Source organism: Leopardus geoffroyi, chromosome B4 (genome assembly GCF_018350155.1).
Source record: "Leopardus geoffroyi isolate Oge1 chromosome B4, O.geoffroyi_Oge1_pat1.0, whole genome shotgun sequence".
NCBI lineage: Eukaryota > Metazoa > Chordata > Mammalia > Carnivora > Felidae > Leopardus > Leopardus geoffroyi.
Genome location: NC_059341.1, coordinates 11,226,099 through 11,247,893, shown reverse-complemented (window position 1 = coordinate 11,247,893; position 21,795 = coordinate 11,226,099). Strand labels below are relative to the sequence as shown.

The following is a 21,795-nucleotide window of genomic DNA, read 5'->3' as shown; positions in this document are numbered from 1 at the left end:
GAAACCACACAAAAAGCTACAATTTGAGATAACCAAAAAAGAAATACCTTTCTTCATTATGTATAATCTGCCTTAACCAAACAGAAAGGGGAAACTCTGTTCCATTTCCCTACCTTCCTATGGGATCATTCATATGTGCTCTCCTAAGTTGAAAAACATACCTCCAACTAGTAAAATACTCCTTCATACACACTACATAGATACCCTAGGAATGATTTCCTTCAAACTGTTCCACAATGTAAAACAATACACAAAGATCACATGGCAGAGTGTCTCAGTATATAGTAAGTACTAAGTAAATTAGTATTGATGATATCCTCATCATCAATTAGGGCACTGAAGAATAATTACTAAAATGGTGGCCTAAGTGAACTTACCTCCCCAAAATTCCGGTATTTTTTAAAAAGGCCAAATTCTAACTCTGTGATCATTTTACTAATACATATTAGACTAGTTGTAATATACTGACATTTTCAAGGTTATGTGATAGCTTGAGAAGTCTGTATTATTTTACCGACACACAAACCAAAGATAAACCAGTAGAAAACTTATATGAAAATTCTCTCAAAGTAGGAAAAATATTTTCTACAGTAATAGAAGGTTCAACTTTTTTCTGTGAAAAAGTAATGATTAAACAAGAACCCATTTCTGTATAACAAATATAAATTCGCCCATCTACCCAATAGGTATAAAAACAGCACAAGAAACATCGGTAAATCTAAACAGACTGAGCCAAAAGAGTGAGGTATTTCACAGAAGGTATTTTATCATCAGAACAGTATGCTTTCCTATGTTTAAGATCTATTTATTATTTATTTTTACAGGTAGCAAAGTCCCTCCATTTTCTTCCAGCTTAATATACATGGATATAAAAAGCTATTGATTTCACACTGTCTCCCACCCTGACCCAAGAGGGGGAACAGGAAGTTGCGAGCTCAGAGCAGCCTTTTGACACCAAGGTGGTCTCCTCTTTACCTCGGACTTAACTCTGGCACTGTAATCAGTCATCCTCTTGCTGATTTCTTTTCTGTCAAGGGAAACCAAGATACATTAAAACAGCACATTCTAGTTCAGATATGTTCAGATATGTTCAGCCAAGATCACTTTTTCTGTCAGCAAATAGAATTTTCTAGAGGCCCTGGTCAATGATGTGATTGAAAATCATGACGGAAAAATATGCCTTAACTAATTCATCGGACCAGTTTATCACTTTGGCTCCTGGGCACATTACCCTCAGCTATTTGAATACTTGACTTTCTTCCACATGCGCAAACATTCCCACACAGAAACACACAAGTACAAATACACATATTCCCCCCACCCCCCACCCCCGAATAACCACAACAGAGAGCTGGATCTTCTCTTAGCCCAATAACAGTATACAGACTTCCTTCAAAATCAGAAGTATTATGGGGCATCTGGGTGGCTCAGTCAGTTAAACATCAGACTTTGGCTCAGGTCATGATCTCATGGTTTGTTGAGTTCAAGCTCTGCATTGGGCTCTGTGCTGATAGCTCAGAGCCCTGAGCCTGCTTTGGATTTTGTTTCCCTCTCTCTCTGCCCCTCCTTGCTTGTGTTCTCTCTCTCTTTGAAAATAAATAAACACTAAAAAAATTTTAAAAAAGAAGTCAGAAGTACTGTGAAAATTATTCAAAAAGCATAAACATCATAAAACACATTTCCTATCATTCTAAGCGAATTATTCCTTCAGCTTACTTCATATATTTCTTTATAAGATGACCTCAGTAAATTCTGCCCAATTAATTCATAATCACCAAATAAAACCTAGGTACTATATATAACTAAAATGAAATATTACAAAGTCAATTTGAAAATTTGAAAACAAAGGTGTACACATATGTGTACTAAGTATATATATACTTTACCAGTTTAAGAAAATCTATGAGTTTGTGAGCATCCTCCCCAGTAGACAGGTCTACAAAGTCCTTGGGAAGTCGGTAACTCAGATAGGGACTTGGTTGAACTGTCACTTCACTGTTTGTGCAACGGAAAGCTGGAGAATCCTGTACAAAGAAAAAAAGGGGAAAGTCTGTGAAAAATTATCTTTTTAAGTCTATTCGTCAAAGTGACAAAGATCCTAGTATAACAATTTCATGTTCCCTTCTGTAGGAGGTAGAGAAGAAAATAAGACTTTTTTGAGTGTGACAGTGTATGTACACATGTGCAAACAAGCAGAGAGGGGGCAGAGGAAGAGAGAGAGAGAGAACCTTAAGCAGACTCCACTCCCAGCAAGGAGCCTGACTTGGGGTTCCTTCTCACAACTGTGACCTGAGCCAAAATCAAGAGTCAGACACTTAACCGACTGAGCCACCCACGTATCCCAGAAAATAAGATTCTGAAGTGAAAGAAACACCAAGGTTTTAAGAATACTTCCACATGGGGGTGCCTGGGTGGCTCAGTCCGTTAAGTATCCGACTCTTGGTTTTGGCTCAGGTCATGATCTCACAGTCTGTGAGATCGAGCCCTATGCTGGGCTCTGCGCTGACAGCACGGAGCCTGCTTGGGATTCTTGCTCTCTGTCCTCTCCCTCCACTCATGCGCACACTCTCTCTCAAAATAAACAGGAAAAAAAAAAAAAGAGAATACTTCCACATGTTCACTGGAAAATAAACACATAGTATCTGAAAACAGTGTCCTCATGGAGAGCTATGGTCAAGCCCTAAATGCTACCAGCCACTGTGTCCTGCATATGGGTTATGGGTTCCTTAGCCCCGGAATGGGCCCGAGGCCTATGGCTAGTTCTCTCTGGCCTTGAGCAATCTCATGCAGGCTGGAGTGCTTTCTCAGTATTATCATTTTGTACAGGTGCACAGTTGAGAAGTACTGCCCTGGACCCTACACTTTTGTGCTTCTCTTAGTCATTTAACTTACTTATTTATCTCTCTCAGCACCTATGGAAAACTGCAAATTTGAGTTTCACATTTAACAAGTCTTCACATTCTTCAACGTACTTGCTTAGAGTCTTGCATTTAATATTTACACGTTGCCTTGTGCCAAAAAAGGATTTTAGAGACAGAAGGCCTCGGGTTTGGACTTCCTGGGTGGCAAATATCTAGGTGAGGGATGAATGGGGTCCAGCAGATGGAGACAGGCCACGAACTGGAGTAGAACAGGACCGCAGAGCCCTAGAAAGCAGGCCGTATCTTATGACAGACAGACCAATCATCTGACAAATACTTAGGAAACATCCACGTGGTGTTCACCTTGTCCTAGGTATAGAAGATCAACTGGTAAACCAGACTGGCAGCCAGCCAATAAACAAGCAAATAACTACAACAGCAAGATCATTTCAGAAAGTAAGAGGTATTAGAAAAACACAACATCCGGGTGCCATAATATGAGGAGAACAACACAGGCTACTTCACCAGGATGGTAAGACCTTGCTGAGGAGGGGCCATGGGGACTGAAGAGCAGGACGAAAGCAGCCTCATGAGGTCTGGGGACTCGGACAGGGACTGAGCATGGCCTGAAAGGCAGTGGGCACAGCCAGCGGGGACTGCGAGGCCCAGAAGGAAAGCCGGTTCTCTAGCGGTGGGGAGTAAGGATGGGGAGACAGCAGGACATGACACCGGGGAAAAAGCAGGAGCCAGTTCTTGTTCCCTGTCCTCCCCTGACCTCCAATATAACGTTGTTTAAATTAAAAAGAAAGAAAAGATTTGGATCATAGAGTGAATTTTGTACAAACTGTTTCTATCCACTGACTGTGTCCCTCATCTTTAAAAATAACCCTGTGCTGAATAATTTACATTCTCTTTCCTTGACGCTCAGATTGAATGGCCCCCAAATCTAAGATGCCAGCACAAAGAAAATTCCTGCACTCGTTAATTCCACAAAAATCCGCTGTGCCAGAATTGTGCCAAGCTGCACAGTCTGCGGAGAACACGAGAGATACTACCCTGTGCTCAGAAACTTACAATCTGAGGCTGGACACAGGGAAGTACGACACAGCAGGGCAAGAGCCATGACAGGGAAAATAACCATCTGAGCCACATCCAGAAGAACAGGGCCCCAGAGGGCCCAGGACAGAGAAAGGATGAAAAGAAGCCTTTCAGACGGAGACAAGAGAAAAGATGTGCACACTGAAGGCGAGGCGGCCACCAGAAAAGCAGAAAGAAGGCCGGGAGGAGAGCTTGTGTCACGGAAACCGAGGGAAGAGTGTGGTGAAAACCCAGAGGGGTAACACTTGCCGAGGGGTTAAGTGGTAAAAGGGCGGTGCATCGTCCACTGGCATCGGCAACGGGTCAGTGGAGCCCTTGCTGGGTGTGGTTTCCGTGGAGCGGCAGGGACGGGGGCACCCCGGCAGTGGGTGGAGGGCGCACAGGTGGGAAGCAGCAGGCAGAGGTAGCCAGGGAAGGAAGCCGGCCACCAGATGCACAATTACTGAGCAGCTACAAAAAGCAGGTCACACGCTAGCATGAGTGAGGCTGCTACAGTCCCACTAGTGGGAAATGTGAGTGTAGGTGCCTACAGAAACATGCCCGCACTGATGTTAACGGAAGTGGTAAGGATGGCAATCTAATTCTGTCCTTGAAAATGAGCAGGTAGAAACACGACTTTGTAAAAACGATATAAAAAATACACATAAGGTAACAGGGAGGTAGTACATTCTCATTTAAAAAGTTTGTATATATATTTATAGATATGTTATACATACCAAATATGATATACGAAAATATAAACCATGGTTCTCAAGGTGGTAGGATTATGGGCAATTTCAGAATTCTCTTTAAAAATGGGCATGGGCTGTGGCGCCTGGGTGGCTCAGTTAAATATCCGACTTGGGCTCAGGTCACAATCTCATGGGTTTTTTTTTTTGTTTTTGTTTTTTAATGTTTATTCATTTTTGAGAGAGAGACAGACAGAATGCAAGCCGAGGAGGGGCAGAGAGAGGGAGACCCAGAATCCGAAGCAGGCTCCAGGCTCTGAGCTGTCAGCACAGAGCCCGGATGCGGGGCTTGAACCCACGAGCTGGGAGATCATGACCTGAGCCGAAGTTGGACGCTCAACCGACTGAGCCACACCCAAGCACCCCACGATCTCATGGTTTTTGAGTTTGAGCCCCACACCGGGCTCTGAGCTGACAGCGCAGAGCCTGCTTCGGAACCTCTATCTCCCTTTCTCCGCCCTTTCCTGGCTTGTACTCATTCTCTCTCTCAAAAATAAACATTAAAAAAAAGGGGGCATGTATTAATTTTCTAAGTAGAAAAAAGCAACACAAAGGTGTTGTTCAAAGAAAGTCTGGCTGTGAAGATGAGACAGAAGGGCTGGCTGAAGACATGGTGTTAAAAGGCGTTTGTCTATTAGGACAGAAGATGTGCGAACACAGATGGAGGGCGGGTACAGAAGAGAACAGGGACAGGAAGGAGTGAATAGCAGCATGGGTATCAGAAGAGGCAGGAAGGAGCGGCATGCTGTTAGACTCAGGAGGAGGGACGCAGGGATGCTTGTTGGTTCGAGGACAATTACATGGAGTCAATTCACACCAGATTTTCTTCCTGTGAAGGACGTGGAATCATCTGCTGAGGAGGAAAGGGATGATGCGCAAGGAGGTGTGAGGGGTGTGCAGAGGTGTGGCATGGCCACCGTGGGTGGAAGAGGAAGCTGGTGAGGCGAACACCATAGGAGGGCCCCCTCGATGGGGCAAAGACGGTGCAGAGCACCTGCAGTTTCGCTCTCTCAGGGGTCAGCAGGTGGGGTTAGGATCAGCGTCAACATATAAAGTGACCCAGGGTCAAGATTCTTCCATGTGGGCAGGACCGAAGGAGCCAAGAGAAAGAAAAACAACTAGGGAAATATATAAAAGATAATCATTATTTGTTTTTATAATGTTAAACAAATGAATCACAACACACACGCTTTTTTGGTCACCTCCACAGGCAAGTATCTATTGGCAAATCTGTGTTCATGCCTAAAGAACAAGCAAGCCATTATTCAGTAGATTATAAGGTTTCCTGGTATCCTTTTTATCCCCTTACCTGCTCCAGGCCTTCTCCTTCACTAAAATCACCTTTTAAGTTTCTTCCAGATATCAGTTCTTCCCAAGTAAACAGCAGTGAATCAGTTACTTCACCAAATGGATTAAAGTCAATCAGCCACACCTTCCCCTGGAGTGAAGAGAGAAAACTTAGTAAGCAGGGAAAAAAACCAAACACTTCCAATATGTCATCTGTCTCATCTGGAAGATCATCTTCACATTATTTTACCCGAGAGGTAATCTTAAAAATCTTTTAACTCATTTCAAAAGACAGTTCCTCCAGGTCCCAGCTGAGAAAGGGTCACCTGTCTAAAGAAAGCAGTGCCAGGCCCAGAGAGAAGGCTGCCGCTGAATGCAGAGAAGGGGCCTGGGAAAGCAAAGGCCTGACGAAGGCAGACACGTCAACCTCCTGCCTGGAATCACTCAGAAATTATAAGTCAAAAAACCCAAGCAGGAGAAAGGACAATCTCACAAAATGGTTCCACCGAAACAGCATGACTGGAACGCTTTCAAGGCTGTCTGTACACTTCTCTGACAAGAGGAAGCCAGGCGGAGGCAGGGAAGAGCCGGCAGATCTGAGAGCACCCTCCTTACCCTCAAGAGCCTGCTACAAAGCGGGGAGGAGGTTTAAAAAAACATGAAAGATGTCGGAAAATGCTCAGTGCTCTCTAACCTTGATGCCTTAATGTAGTATTTGTTTTGTCTGCATGATAGAGCTTGCGGCTCATGAAGATGAAAACAAAACAAAACAAAACAGATCAATCTTTAAAAGAAACTTGTCTTCTGTTCTGAGTAGTGGGCAATTGGATAGGTTCCAGCCTCGAGGAAGGAATACTTCTGACCTGATCATGAGTTAGGTTAGGGAGGTGCATCTTAGTATATAAAGCAGCAGAGTAACTGACGAAACACACCTGGGAAATCTGGAAAATCCTGCCAAGAGATTAAAGCCACCGTTGATCACAGAGATCCATGTGACATTTAGTAGATTAAGGGTTTCCTTGAAACCTTTATCATTGTTCCTCTTGATTCTTCTCACGGAAACATTTATAAAACTGAACCAGGGGCGCGTGGGTGGCTCAGTCGGTTGAGCGTCTGACTTCGGCTCGGGTCATGATCTCACAGTTCGTGAGTTCGAGCCCCGCGTCAGGCTCTGTGCTGACAGCTAAGAGCCTGGAGCCTGTTTCGGATTCTGTGTCTCTCTCTCTCTCTCTGGCCCTCCCCCATTCATGCTCTGTCTCTCTCTGTCTCAAAAATAAATAAACGTTAAAAAAAAATTAAAAAAAAAACTGAACCATTTTGTTGCTGGCAATTAATTTTTTCTGTAAATATGTAATCGCGTCTTGATCAGATGTGCGTGTACAAAATTACATACACCTCAGGAACTGGACTGTCGAGCAGGCATTATTAATATCTAGCACTGTTTCTCATCCAGGTTACAGGACAATTTTAAGAAAGATGAAACACCTTATTAGGACTAGTTTCAAACATCAGAAACGTGTAGTAAGTAGCCAAGAACCATTACAAGAAGTTTGGACCACACACCTTTTGGTAAGTTTCCTACTATATACAAACCCCAGGAGAAAGCCCGTAAGTCTTGCCACTTGAGTTGTTTCCTCACAGAGATTCTACAACCACTTGTACGTTGTTTGACTACGTGCAATGTCAGCCTTTCACCATCTTCTTCTGTGATGTTAGCTTTACTTTGGGGTGATTACTAAGATGTCTTTAACATACTGGATTTATTTTAACAAAATAGGTATTTTCTAACCTCCAAACTCTTTCTACTTGAGTTTTTACAACCAGTAAAACCACCCCATTATTAAAAAGGGGGGGGGGGAACCCTACCGTACTTGTTAGTATAGGAATATTAAGCTCTGTAAACTAAAAATATGCCATCCTATAAAAAACAAGCAAAACAAATAAAAAACAAAGTAGACCACCACCGTTAGGACTGACAGCTGGCAGTGTGTGTTCTGTAGCTCAGAAGGCAGCCTCCACTTTAAAGGAAAATGAAACCAGCTGTAATGAGGTATGAAACAAACCATCAGAATGAGGATTTTATAGCTGTAACATGTTTTTTATGTGATATCTCAGGCACAAGACATCCTGAGAAATTCTGTTTTTAGGCAATCCATCAGATAAGAGTGGTCACGCTGACTTATCCACCAACTAACCACCCCCTCACCCGCCCAAATAAATCTCTATGCACCAAACACTGCTAGGCACTGAGCATAAAGATCAATAACACAGAATCTATTCATTCAAAGAGCTCAGGCCGGGACACACACACACACACACACAGAGGATTGTTCACAGGAGTTTGTAAAACACTAGAAATAAGCTATGTATTAATTGACAGGAAAATAGCTAAACTATATAGTATATCCACAAAATTAAACACTACGCCATTGGAAGAAACTGGAAAGCTCTAAAAAATACAATGTTTTAAACAAATGTGTATATAAAGCAAGGTGCAGTGTGTATATCATATGCTAACTCTTCTGTAAGAAAGATGAAAAAAATAAGTATACTGCTTGTTTTTGCATCAAGAAATACTGGAAGGATATATAAGAAACTGATAAATGTAAACCTGTAGGAATACAGAGGAAGAGGGTAAGACTTTCTACATATATTTTCACATTGATTTAATTTTTGAGCAACGCAAATGTTTTATCAACTAAAAAGTTTAAAACTCAGAAGGTTTTACAGAGCAGTGTTTGCCAGGGGGTAGGGTACAGGGAGGGTCATGAGGAAATTTGGGGGAGTGATGGAGTTCTACATGTTCACTGTAGCAGTGATTATACAACTGGATGTATCTGTCAAAACTATCAGAACTAGGGGCGCCTGGGTGGCTCAGTCACTTGGGCGACCGACTTTGGCTCAGGTCATGATCTCGCAGTCTGTGAGTTCGAGCCCCGCATCGGGCTCTGTGCTGACAGCTCAGAGTCTGGGAGCCTGTTTCAGATTCTGTGTCTCCGTCTCTCTCTGACCCTCCCCCGTTCATGCTCTCTCTCTGTCTCAAAAATAAATAAACTTTGAAAAAAAAATTTTTTTAAACTATCAGAACTACACCCTAAAAAGGATGAATTTTATGTAAATTATTTCTCAAAAACTCTGATCAAAAAATGCAGTTTTAAAAGACTGAAAATATAGAAGAAATCAAAACCCAAGATGCAAGATACTATGAAAAAAAACATACACAGAACTGAAGTTACCAAATGGAACCTACAGAAATGACAAAATGTAGCTAATACAATTCAAGCTTAGTGGAAGGTTAAAACGTATCCAGTTGGATACAGCTAAAAGATGTAAACCAGATGTATCTGAGAAAATTACACAACACAGTACAGGAAAGAAAAGAGGTAGAGAAAAAGTTGGCACATATGAGGATAAAATGAGATGCACTAACATTCCTCTGAACAGATTTCCAAAGGACAGAACCCAGAAAGAAAGAGATAACATATGAAACGATAGCTGAGGGGCACCTAGGTGGCTCAGTTAGTGTAGCGTCCAACTCTTGATTTTGGCTTAGGTCATGATCTCATGGTTTGTGAGTTTAAGCCTCATGTGGGGCTCTGTGCTAACAGAGCCTGCTTGGGATTCTCTGTCTCCTCTCTCTGCCCTTCCCCTCCCCTGCTCTCTCCCTCCAAAATAAATAAATAAACTTAAAAAAAAGATAGCTGAGAATTTCTCACAAGTGACAAAGGAAATGAATTCTTGGACTTAGGAAGTATTCAAAAAGGACAAAAGAAAAAAGATGCCAACGACAACGGAGCAATAATGTCTTCAACATGCTGAGGCAACAGAACTTGTCAACCAAAAATTCTATACCCAGCTAAGCTTGCCATTCATGCTTGAAAGCTAAAAACTCTTCCAGCCAGTGGCTGAGGGAATTTCTACTAAAGAATATACTACTAAAGAGAAAATGGATCCAAAGAGGAGTGGTAAGAGGCACTAGTAAGCAAAGAAAGTGAATAGCAACAGTCATGACTAATTTAGGGCTATTAAATACCAAGTGGAACTCAAAATCAGAAATCATACATAAAATGTAAGCAGGTACTGGGAATTAGTGTTCCAAGGTCTTTGTATCATGAGGGCAACAGGAAGTGAAATTAACTTTTGAGCTTAATAAATATCCTTATTAAGATTTAACAGTAACTACCAAAATAAATAAAACCCAAAACTTCAAAATTTAGGGGGAAAGGGTAGGGTGGAAAGAATAAACAAAAACCAGTAATATAAATGAAAGGAGAGAACAAAAAACACAGAAAAGCAAAATGAAAACCCAAGATGGAATAAAACATTCAGATAGCAAATATAATATATGCAAACTACACTCACCTGTTAAAGCCTGAAATTGTTGGTGATTAAAAAAACAAAACCCAGCAATGTGCCACTTATAAGATATGTGCACACACTTAAAACCTAAAAGCTAAAACTAATAGGAATGAAAAAAGGTAAATTCTAAGACCAAAAGAAAATTATACTAACACTATTAATACCAGACAAAACATACTTTAATGTGAAAACCACAAAAGCATTCTTAGGGATAGAGAAGGTCACCACCTAATGAGAATTCACTGGGTAAACAAGACCATTATAAACTAGCATTTGTCTAAGAACATAACCTCAAAATATGTTATCACAAAAACTGACAGAATTAGAAAGCCAGAGATTTTAACATACTTTGTTCAGTAACTGATAAATTAAGTAGACCAAAAATTAGGGAAGATACAGATATTTTTTCATGGTTTTTACAGTTAAAAAAAATTTTTATATGAAAAAGTTTAAATACACACAAAGTAGACAAAATAGTATAAAGAACCCCAAAAAGCTACCACTCGGTTTCAACAATTATCCTGGGGAACATCACGGCCAGTCTTGTTACATCTATATCCCATCCATTTCCCCCAAATCTCTATTATCTTGAAGGTCTCCTCAGACATCATTTTGTCCATAAGACATAGATTTTCACATTATCACCAAGCTTAATGTAACAAACATCTACAGCATACTTCAGATGTTAGTTGTAATTCTTCAATCACACATAGAACAGTCACAAAAAAAGTGATCAAGTTGCAAAACCAATCACAACAATATCAAAGACTCAAGATCAGACAAAGTCCACAAAGCAATGAAATTAATAACAAAACAACAGCCATCACTAAAGGAATACATAAGGAGACTGGAATAATTTTTCAAGTCTCTGAAGAAGTTATTCTAAATTCTAGTTATGCGTTATCATCACTTAAGGAGCTTCTTAAAATACATATTCTGAAGCCTCATCCGGGACCTACTGAGTGTATGGGCCACCTCTGACATACATGATGGTTAGAATCTATCAACACTGAGTCACCTTGCCCAGCTGCAGTAAGAAAGTAGACACATCCAAGTACTGCCAGGCTCAAACACACTTCAATTCTACTGCACAGAAGAGACCACCATAGAGTTAGTTTTCTACAACTGTCATTAAATCGTCTATGCAACAAAGTTCCTAACAGTGATACATGTGCCACTGAGTAAATGCAAATGGGTTTTACATCATGGTTTAAATCTCTTCTCAGAAACTGTCAGGATGTTTATACTAGCATGCTTCTCACATGAAAAACACACAACTACTTTCAGTTCTGTTAGATCACAGCAGTAATTACTTCTGTATACGTGTCCAACTTCAGTTAAGACGTTTATATAACTCTTTCACCAAATTACACATTTGCAACCTTCTACCGCTATTGAATCAAAGCAGATCTTGACATTTGCCAGGGAAATATGGAGACCGTGGCAAATTCTAAATTTTTAAATGCCATTAAATATAACTGCATCAAAATATAATTGCTTCAGTTTTAATATGTGTAAAATGAGAACAAGTGATACATACCTCATAGGGTATACATGGATAACCTGAATTAAATACAAAGTTCTTCTCAGCTGCTCATCAGGGTAACAGGCTAGGTTTACTCACTAATTGATTTGATCCTGCCTGCTACCAGGCCAATTCCCTGGAATGTTTAAGCCTTGAAGATAAGCTGCTTGTAGGTCAGGAGATCACCTTGTTGGAAGCTTCTCGTTAGAAACATGGCATCAGACATTCCAGGCTCTCTATAAATGTTGGCTGCGTGAGTGATTATGTGGCCAGTGTGTATCTATCCGTTAGAAGCAGAGGGAGGACCACAGCCTGGGCCCCTTTCAGCTCCAATTTCTATCCATGCCATCACACCAGCCTCCTGCCCTTTCTCTAAGGTTTCTTTCCACTAAACAGAAAGTGTGAGTAACATCCCTCTTCCTTACCAAGTCTCAAATGATAATTCCTCTTTCTTTTTCTTAATTTTTTTTTTATGTTTATTTATTTTTGACAGACAGAGAGAGAGAGAGACAGAGCATGGGCAGGGGGAGGGGCAGAGAGAGAGGGAGACATAGAATCCGAGGCAGACTCCAGGCTCTGAGCTGTCAGCACAGAGCCCGACGCTGGGCTCAAACTCACAGACCGCAAGATCATGACTTGAGCCGAAGCTGGACGCTCAACCGACTGAGCCACCCAGGTGCCCTGATAATTTCTCCTTCTAACTCTTAATAGATGTTATCACCCTTGAAGACAGGTGAAAACAGAGGAAGTGATGTCTTTTGGCTAAACAGAGGCAAGTCAACATTTAATAGTTATTTTGAGACACGACCATATGGGCCATTTCCTTGTATCCAACAAATGATTCAAAGGTTATCGCAAGCATCACGACAGTGAAGCTGATACGAGCTTGGAGAGGGAGTGAGAAATAGGCGGGTAACATTTGGAAAACATATGGTCACATATTCGGAAAATACACCTGCTGTCTTCTCAACAGCTTAGTAAATAAGCACTAATCGCAGGATGTTTAGTGACCCAAATTTCTTTGAAAAGATGGCATGTCTTGATAAGGAAATCTCTGCTGTAAAATGTATGAAGTCAGGTTTTTGTTTTCTTTTTCATTACACAAGTTTCCATCACTTGGAAGATTTAAAGAATACACTAATCCTCATCTTCACTCTAAACATATAAGCGATTCCAATCATGCTAAGTGTCTTTCAGTTGACTAAAAATAATTATCTAAGTATCAAAGGAAAACTTCCTGGCCACATTTAAGGGCACAAACTGAACTTTTTTTTTTTTTTTTAATTTTTTTTTTTTTTTTTCAACGTTTATCTATTTTTGGGACAGAGAGAGACAGAGCATGAACGGGGGAGGGGCAGAGAGAGAGGGAGACACAGAATCGGAAACAGGCTCCAGGCTCTGAGCCATCAGCCCAGAGCCTGACGCGGGGCTCGAAACCACGGACCGCGAGATCGTGACCTGGCTGAAGTCGGACGCCCAACCGACTGCGCCACCCAGGCGCCCCCAAACTGAACTTTTTAAGCAGGCCTGGACCACTGACAAAAGGGGAAAGTGGGATATAAGGCAGCCATTTAGCCATCCCCGAAATTAACAATCCCTAAACTTGTGACACAAAATCACTGAAGACACTATGTCTCCCAACGTTAAGTATGTGTTCAAGGAGATTCTTGAGCACTGTGAATTTCCAACACCTTAGCTGGTTTGAGAAAATAGTTTTTGAGCAGTGGGCCCTCTACATGCATAACGGCTATGTACTCTGTACTCTGACTTTAAAGCATGTCAGAGAGCTGCTACTTACCCTACTGTCTCTATATACATCGAACACAACTGTAAAAGAGAAAAAATTCAAGGTTAACAATGAACTACTATTTTCATGATCTGAGTCTCCTTTGAAAATTAAAATGCATATTTTTATTACTCAAATAGCAGAATTTAAGTGCATTGGGAACTTCATGCTTCTTAGTGTCAAAACTTTCAAACATGATAAAGTAGCCTACAATGTTTTATTTGTATCATTTTGTTTTCCTTTTGTCTACCCTCAGCCATAATCTTTTCATACAGTTGATCATTAAATAATGTGGAGGCTAGGCATGCTGACTTCCCCGAAACTTAACTATTAACAGCCTACTGGTGACCCAAATTCTTAACAATAACATAAATTGTCGATTAACCTGTATTTCGTATATATATATATATATATATATATATATATATATATATACACATATACTGCATTCTTACAATAAAGAGAAAAAATGCTAGTAAAATCATAAGAAAAATATATTTAGAGCCCTATATTGTATGTATCAGGAAAAAATCTGCATCAAGTGGGCTCATGTAGTTCAAACCTGTGTTATTTAAAGGTCAACTATAGTTAAAATTCAAACACATCATCTCAACAAATTCACCATCATAAACAAATTATACGTACTAGTGAAAAAAACATCACTCACTTAACTCATCTGATGAGGAATGATATCAATATAACTTGTAGTAGAAAAGCATAAAACCAAGCTGTGGTTATGGCATGACGGATCTTTTTTAAAATCACATCTGCCATAGAACACAGACTTGGCAAGTGAAAAAATATAAATCAGAGCAGATGCAATTTTAAGATCCGTGAAAACTCTTATACACGATGGGCTTTCTTAAAAAACAAGTTACAAATGTTTACTTTGTAACTGGTGCTGTCTGATAATTCAAATAAAAAAATCTAGAAAGGTAGATCAGTCAACTAATTCAGTCTGAATAACAGAAGCATTTTGCTCTCTGTAGACAGCCCTTTAAAATGAATAATAAAACATGTACAGAGAGAGAACTATCTCTGTATTAAAAAGTGACTCTGATTAAATCAGGTAAAATCAACACGCAAACCATCAGTAACACCGAAGAGCCATAAAGCAAAATGCTGAAAATACAATGTTTTGAATCCAGTTTTAAAATATGAGCCACCATGAGGGGTGCCTGGGTGGCTCAGTCGGTTGGGCGTCCGACTTCAGCTCAGGTCATGATTTCACACTGTTGTGTTCGAGCCCCACATCGGGCTCTGTACTGACAGCTCAGAGCCTGGAGTCTGCTTTGGATTCTGTGTCTCCCTCTCTCTCTGCCCCTCCCCTGCTCACGCTCTATCAAAAAACGAATAAACGTTGAAAAAAAAAATTTTTTTTAAATATGAGCCACCACGAAATAAGGTTCAATAACATCATGTACTTCATTTCACTGGGTCAATAAAAATACTCACAGTCTTCATCTAAGAATTTGTACTGTATGTGTTTCTTGAAAAAGTCTTGTATGCATCTGCAAATCTCTTCCTTTTGTTTAGAAATATGATCATAGTACTGTGTATAGTCCCTTTGAGAAATACCTGACAAGAAAAATATTTTATATCCATTATCATATAACATTCTTTTCAAAAACACCAAAATATGATTTAAACCTCTTTTTGAGAGAAGCATTAAAGTAGACCAGGTGAATAATGCATTATACATGATTCAGCATTTTATATAAATATAAAACTTATTAGTTGTAAAAACTTACCCATTCAAGGAGTTGTATCTAAGTTGCATATCATGCATTCTTACTTTAGAAATAGTATTTTTATTTAGTACAATGGAAAGAACTCAGTCATAAATACGTTCATAATGTAAAAAATGAAAGAGGCAGTTTTAAACCTCTGCTTCTTTGATTTTTTCTATCAAATTCTCTACAAATTAGTATTCTTTCCCACTTTTCTTTGGGACACTTAAAATATTCCATAGGTCTTCCGTGTTCATATTGTATTTCATAGAAACTGGCTATTTTTCCTGCTCATACATGCTACCCTGCCTTCACAAGCCTGAGGTTTCAAGCCATGGAAAAGTAAACATTCCTTTCTTCAGAGTTACTTGCTGATTTTATTCCAAATACGCTAAAGGGATTATTGTAAAAACTCTCTCAGTTTGCTCTAGGCCTAGGAAAAAGTTTTCTGCTCTGAAAGAAGGGTTTCCGCCCAATTTCTTAATCACATGCCAATATGACTGCCTTCTTTAGCTGGATTTGTACTGCAGTTTTTCCAGGACTATCTAACAATATGATAAATTCAGACACCCCAAGTTACTTTTAGGTCAATTAACAGATGTCAACATCACATTCACTACATAAGAGTGCTGATTCGACTCTAAATCACACATTTCTTGGCTGAAGGCAAGTTTCACTTCATGGAAAACATGCAAAGACAAAAAAAAAAAAAAATTATCTTCAATACTTAACTTGAATACATCACAGCAAACAAAATAATAATCTGACAGGAAGAAAACGGGTGGTTTTTAGAGTAATGCACTTACTTGTCCACATATTTCCTCTGGTTAGAATAATAAACACTGCTCCAATAATAGAAATAAAGGTCCCAAAACTTGGCTTTTTATGATGCTTAAAATAAGCAGTGTGTTGCTAGTAATACTTAGGAAAGTCCCAAGGAGAAAGCAGGTAATACGGTACATATCCTAAATTGGGGATGGTCAAGACCATCATTTCATCTCCAGAATCCAGACAGACATAATTAATGGACAAGATTCTTTTTGTGGAAACTGAGTATGGCCTCAGGATCATTATCAATATAGCATTCCAGTGAGTTAGTACCAATTGATTAGAGGTAGCATCGGAAATATACACTGATTTATTACCCTGTCCTAATTACTAGAAATTCGCTTTCATCAAAAGCTTGTCTTCTTGGGGTGCCTGACTGGCTCAGTCCTAGAGGCATGTGACTCTGGATCTTGCAGTCGTACGTTCAAGCCCCACGTTGGGTGGAGAGATTACTAAAAATAAATAAACTTTAGGGACGCCTGGCTGGCTCAGTTGGTAGAACATGCAACTCTTGATCTTGGGGGTCATGAGTTCAAGCCCCATGTGTGGTGTAGTTTACTTAACACAAAATTTTTTTAAAAATTAAAATAAATAAATAAGCTTAAAAAAAAAAAAAAGGCTTGTCTTCTTTCAATGGGTAAAAAAAACTCACCAATAAGCTTGTTTTCCTTTACAAAACATCTGAACTCAGCCCCCGGAATTAATTCACACCATTTTCGAAGAACAAGCTGTAGACAAAGGAAAAATGTAACAAAACTATGTAACAAGGGAATGTTTACTGGTCTAACAGACAATTTTATGTCAAAAGTATATCTTAACAACTGCCATTATCAAATGGTTTGGGGAAAAGAAGGCATCATTTCACTCATATGTGGATTTTAAGAAACAAAACAGATGAACACAGGGAGGGGGGGCGGGGAAGAGAGAGGGGAAGGCAAACCATACCAGACTCTTAACAACAGAGAACAAACCGAGGGTTGCTGGAGGGGAGGTGTGTGTGTCGGGGAGGGAGGTGGGGAGGGGATGGGCTAAATGGGACATGGGCATTAAGGAGGGCACTAGGGATGAGCACTGGGTGTTGTATGTAGTAAGTGATGAATCACTGAATTCTCCTGAAACCAGTATCACACTATATGTTAACTAACTAGAACTTAAATAAAAATTTAAAAAATAATAAAGTAATTACAAGACTTGCATTTTGAAGACAGACCCCCAAATATCATGTGACAACACTTTTCCCTGTGTATCTTTTCATTTATCATAAAATTGTAACATTTACTTAATAAATATGCTTGCTCAAATTTTTAAAAATGGCATCATAAACCATTCTCATCACGAGACGTAGGGGACAGATCTATTAATTCAGTAAGCGGGGGAAGCACTATTGAAACTGTTTATGACAAAACGCATCTCTGTCACTTACTCATCACTCTGAGAGCTCTGACATGATATACATATCCAAGGATGAAGTCGAACCCTACCATCATTGTGTACAGCTGCCCTGTAATTCGTATGTTCTTCACCCCTTTAAGTATATCAAAAAAATAAAACGATTTCCGAGTTATCTACCTTAGCAACATTGTGTACGATGCTGATAAAATTATTATGATTTATCACTAAAAATCCCTATAACCCTCCCATGATTTTCCCACTACTTTAAAGTAAAACAATTCTACCAATGGCCCAAGTCATAAATGGGTTCTACTACCATAATTATTTAACATGTATAAATTCTCATATACTATTGAATTGCTACAATTTTATAAATAGGATAGTTGACAAATGCATGCTTCTGAGCCTTTCTTTGGAAAAGACTAGCCCTGTTCCTGTGAAGTATTAATTCTAACAAGTGGCCAGTGCCTCCAGGCTCCCTTTTCCCGGCACACACTTCGCATACACGTCTTTGCCCTTTAGGACCTAAGAGATGGAACCTGAATTCTTCTAAGCCTCATTCCTGGAATTCCCTCCAGTGGGCTCAGTATTCCCCCTTCCCATATCCTGTGCTCCCAGTTTCTTGTACCTAACATTCTAGAGTAAGCCCATGCATACCAAGCTGTACTGTGACAATCTGATACAGGTCTCTTTTCCTTCCTAACTAGCAAATTCCCTAAGGGCCAGGAACTGGGTCTTACTCATCTTATGTCCCCAGCACAAGTATGTAATAACTAACAGGTGCTTAAGGAATGTTATAAAGTAAAACAGCGAATATATAGGATAAACAGCCACTAAAAATCCTGATATAAAAAAATAGCTACTGAACTGGAAAAATGTTCACACTAAGTGAAAAAAAAAATGATATGCAAAGTAATGAAGATATATATACACAGATATACACATCTCAAGAAAGGGAAGTTAAATGCCAAAATGCTAATACTGAGGATATGTTCAGGTGGTAAATTCCGCGTAATTTCTGATACTTTAAAATTTTTGATAGTAAATTTCTTTTCTTAAAAAAAAAAAAATCTACATTGTTAAAATATGTCTAAGATTTCAAAATGCACTGATTTCAATTTTCATTATTGTGAGCTCTTGGTCAAGCTTTTTACGTGCCGTATGTTTAAAATAGAAATGAATTATTAAATGAAGAACCCCAAACTAAAAAATTACACTGCTCTCATCTATTAAAAGCTGATACTGGGGCAACGGAGTGACTCAGTCAGTTAAGCACCAGATTTCAGCTCAGGTCATGATCCCACGGTCTGCGAGTTCCAGCCCCACATGGGGCTCTGCGCTGTCAGCACAGAGCCTGCTTGGGATTCTCTCTTTTCCCCACCTAACTCTCTCTCAAAATACCAAAAAAAAAAAAAAAAAAAAGCAAAAACTGATACTGCCAAATATAGTTTTTTAGAGCTATAGTAATATTTACTTAAGCAACAAAGAAATAAACAATTGCTATAAACATTAATTTTGGGAAGAATTTGCATAATGTTTACTAAAATGTTTTGGACAGGTAGCACATATACTATAGTCAGTTAAAAAATTACATGGCGGGGGCGCCTGGGTGGCTCAGACCATTGAGCATCTGACTTCGGCTCAGGTCATAATCTCGCAGTTCGTGGGTTCGAGCCCCGCATCAGACTCTGTGCTGACTGCTCAGAGCCTGGAGCCTGCTTCAGATTCTGTGTCTGCCTCTCTCTGTCCCTCCCCTGCTCATGCTCTGTCTGTCTCTGTCTCTCAACAATAAATAAATGTTAAAAAAAAAAACACAAAAAACCATGAGGGTAAAAGAATTCTCCTCCCACCTCCCACCACCGTGCAAGACCATAGAGTCCCTCTGTCTTCCTCATCAGAGGTAATCGGTGCTGTCAATTTCTCACATATCTTTACAGAAGTAATCTACGAATACAGGAGCATGGAGTACACGTACGTATCTTTTTAAATATACACAAAAGGAATACACGACCATCCAGGATTCTGCTTACAACTTTTTTCATTTTAATTATTCTAGTATTACTTTCCTGAGCTTTTAAAACTGAGTTTTAAATGCTGTGCCTTAACATGATGATAGGATATTCCCAAAAAACCAATAAAAGCACAAATCGCTGGGGAAATGAATCTTAGGGACAGAAGATGACATCTCAACAAAGATCATGCCTCAGGGCAGACTAGAGAAACGATCTTTGTCACTGTGTTTTCAAGCACCAAGTAATAAGATACAGCAGGTGTTTAATAGATGTTTGTTCAATGAAACAAGAGACAAGAATATAATATGTGCACAGAAATAATGTTATAAAAATGTTTAATGATTTGGGAAAATGCTCATACTGTGCTATTAAGCCAAAAAAACCTTCACTAATGGTACATAAAAAGCTCCATTACAAGTACTAAGAGATCCAGTTCAGTGGCCTAGGTAAATAGTAAATTATTCCACACCATGGCATGATCACAGAAGATACATCAATATACGCTTTAACTGTATCAAGTGATACAGTGAGTCAATGGACAAGTTTTGAAAGCACATGTGTACAAAAGTGAGCGGAAGCAAACAATGAAGAATTTTTTTAAAAGACCAGTGAACTGATTCTAATTGGTGTCATAAATCCCAAAATGCAAATGGTTTGCAATTATGGAGCAGGCTGGCCACTCTCTTCAACAAATTACAAGCTATCAAAGTTTTCAAAAGTGTTACATTTTGACAAGCCAAGTGCAGGAAGAACCAGGAGTGATGATAATAAGCAAGAGCCTATCAGGCATGTAGCTGAAACCTGGAGTCAGGATTTCAAAGAAAAGTATGTTCCAGATTCACTAGTGACAGCTGATGTTGGGATGGGCATGGGTGAGGAGTGTAAAATACCCTCAAACTAGGAAAATACAGAATATAAATTTGGTTTTGCTATGTCTGAATTCTCACTGCTACTTCTAATAACATTTTCACTATCCTTTCATTCTTACTTCTGCATGTAATTTGCAAAATGAATCAACAACACAAAAATAAGAAGGGCCACTGGGCCTAAACAGTAAAATGATGATCACTATTTTTCTTCATATACCAGGTTAAAAAGCTTACCCAGGTTAAGCTACATGGTGGGTACAAAGCTATTTGTGTTATTACAAAATATGTACATTCTATAGTATATAAATATATATATAAATATATATATATATATATATATATATATATATACACTTTGTATGCATGTGTGTATATATTTGTATGTATTTTTCATAAATTTAAAAATTCAGTGCTTCTAGATTGCCAGAGAGATTGATCCAAAAAAATTTATTCATTCTGCTTAAGAATAAATAGCAATTTTCAAAACATCTTCATCTAGGATTATCAATTTCATCAAAATTAAAAAAATAAATCCTTACCTCATATTCTATACAAGGATCTGGAGAATCATCAGTACAATGAATAAATCTTTAAGAGAAAAAAAAGGCAATTGAATCTTTTTTATGGTGCCAGTTTATGTACACACATTACTTACATTCAATGTGAGAGTAGGTTTTACTAGAAGCATCCAGAAACAGGAGGCTAATTCAAATACAATAAACCTTTATTAAGCACTATCGAACATCAGACGATAACCGAGGCACTCTGAGATGTTATTTCACCAGTCCTCAAAACAACCGTATAAGCGTTACTTGCATTTTTCGGTCAAAAAAAAAACAAAGAAACTTAGACCCAGAAAAGACCAAATTTAGTGACCAAGCCAGGACTACAACTCAGATTATCTGAAGATAGATTCCAAATGAAGGCAGGCCAGTGCTGAGGTTTTACAATACTCATTGCCTTCTTTTTTATGGCTAAACCAGAAGTCTACTTCTCTGTTGACATCAACTCTACCATCTAAAGCCACACAAAGTTATAATCTAACCCTTCCACTGCATGCCATTTAAAAAAATATTTGATAGAACTACTCATTCCTTAAGTAAACTGCTTTCCACTCTAAAAATCCTCCATTTCATGAACAATTTTTCAGGTATTAAATGCCTTTATTAAATACCTCCCTATGCCAAGGACCGGCCAGACACCAGGAATGCTAAAATCACTTAAGTCCCCTGTTCTTTAGGAGGTTAGTCTAATGGGGAACGCCTAACAAGTAGACAAAGAACTTAAAACACTGGAAGTAAAAATAAAAATACTCTGGCA

General features: G+C 39.2%; 1 protein-coding gene across 5 annotated transcripts in view; it reads right to left on the bottom strand.

Moving 5' to 3' along the window:
• Positions 1 to 789: 789 nt before the first annotated feature.
• CDC123 (cell division cycle 123) overlaps positions 790 to 21,795 on the bottom strand; it is a 59,900-nt gene continuing 38,894 nt past the window's right edge. For 4 of the 5 annotated variants that reach the window (XM_045464576.1, XM_045464579.1, XM_045464578.1 and 1 more), the window contains 7 exons: positions 21,015 to 21,063; positions 16,855 to 16,930; positions 15,100 to 15,222; positions 13,657 to 13,685; positions 5,997 to 6,125; positions 1,887 to 2,024; positions 790 to 1,027 (listed from right to left, as the gene is read on the bottom strand). In XM_045464576.1, coding sequence (XP_045320532.1) covers positions 1,001 to 1,027; positions 1,887 to 2,024; positions 5,997 to 6,125; positions 13,657 to 13,685; positions 15,100 to 15,222; positions 16,855 to 16,930; positions 21,015 to 21,063 — 571 coding nt within the window. In that variant the 3' untranslated portion in view covers positions 790 to 1,000. The remainder of the gene's footprint in view (positions 1,028 to 1,886; positions 2,025 to 5,996; positions 6,126 to 13,656; positions 13,686 to 15,099; positions 15,223 to 16,854; positions 16,931 to 21,014; positions 21,064 to 21,795) is intronic. The other variant, XM_045464580.1, reaches the window with a different exon arrangement.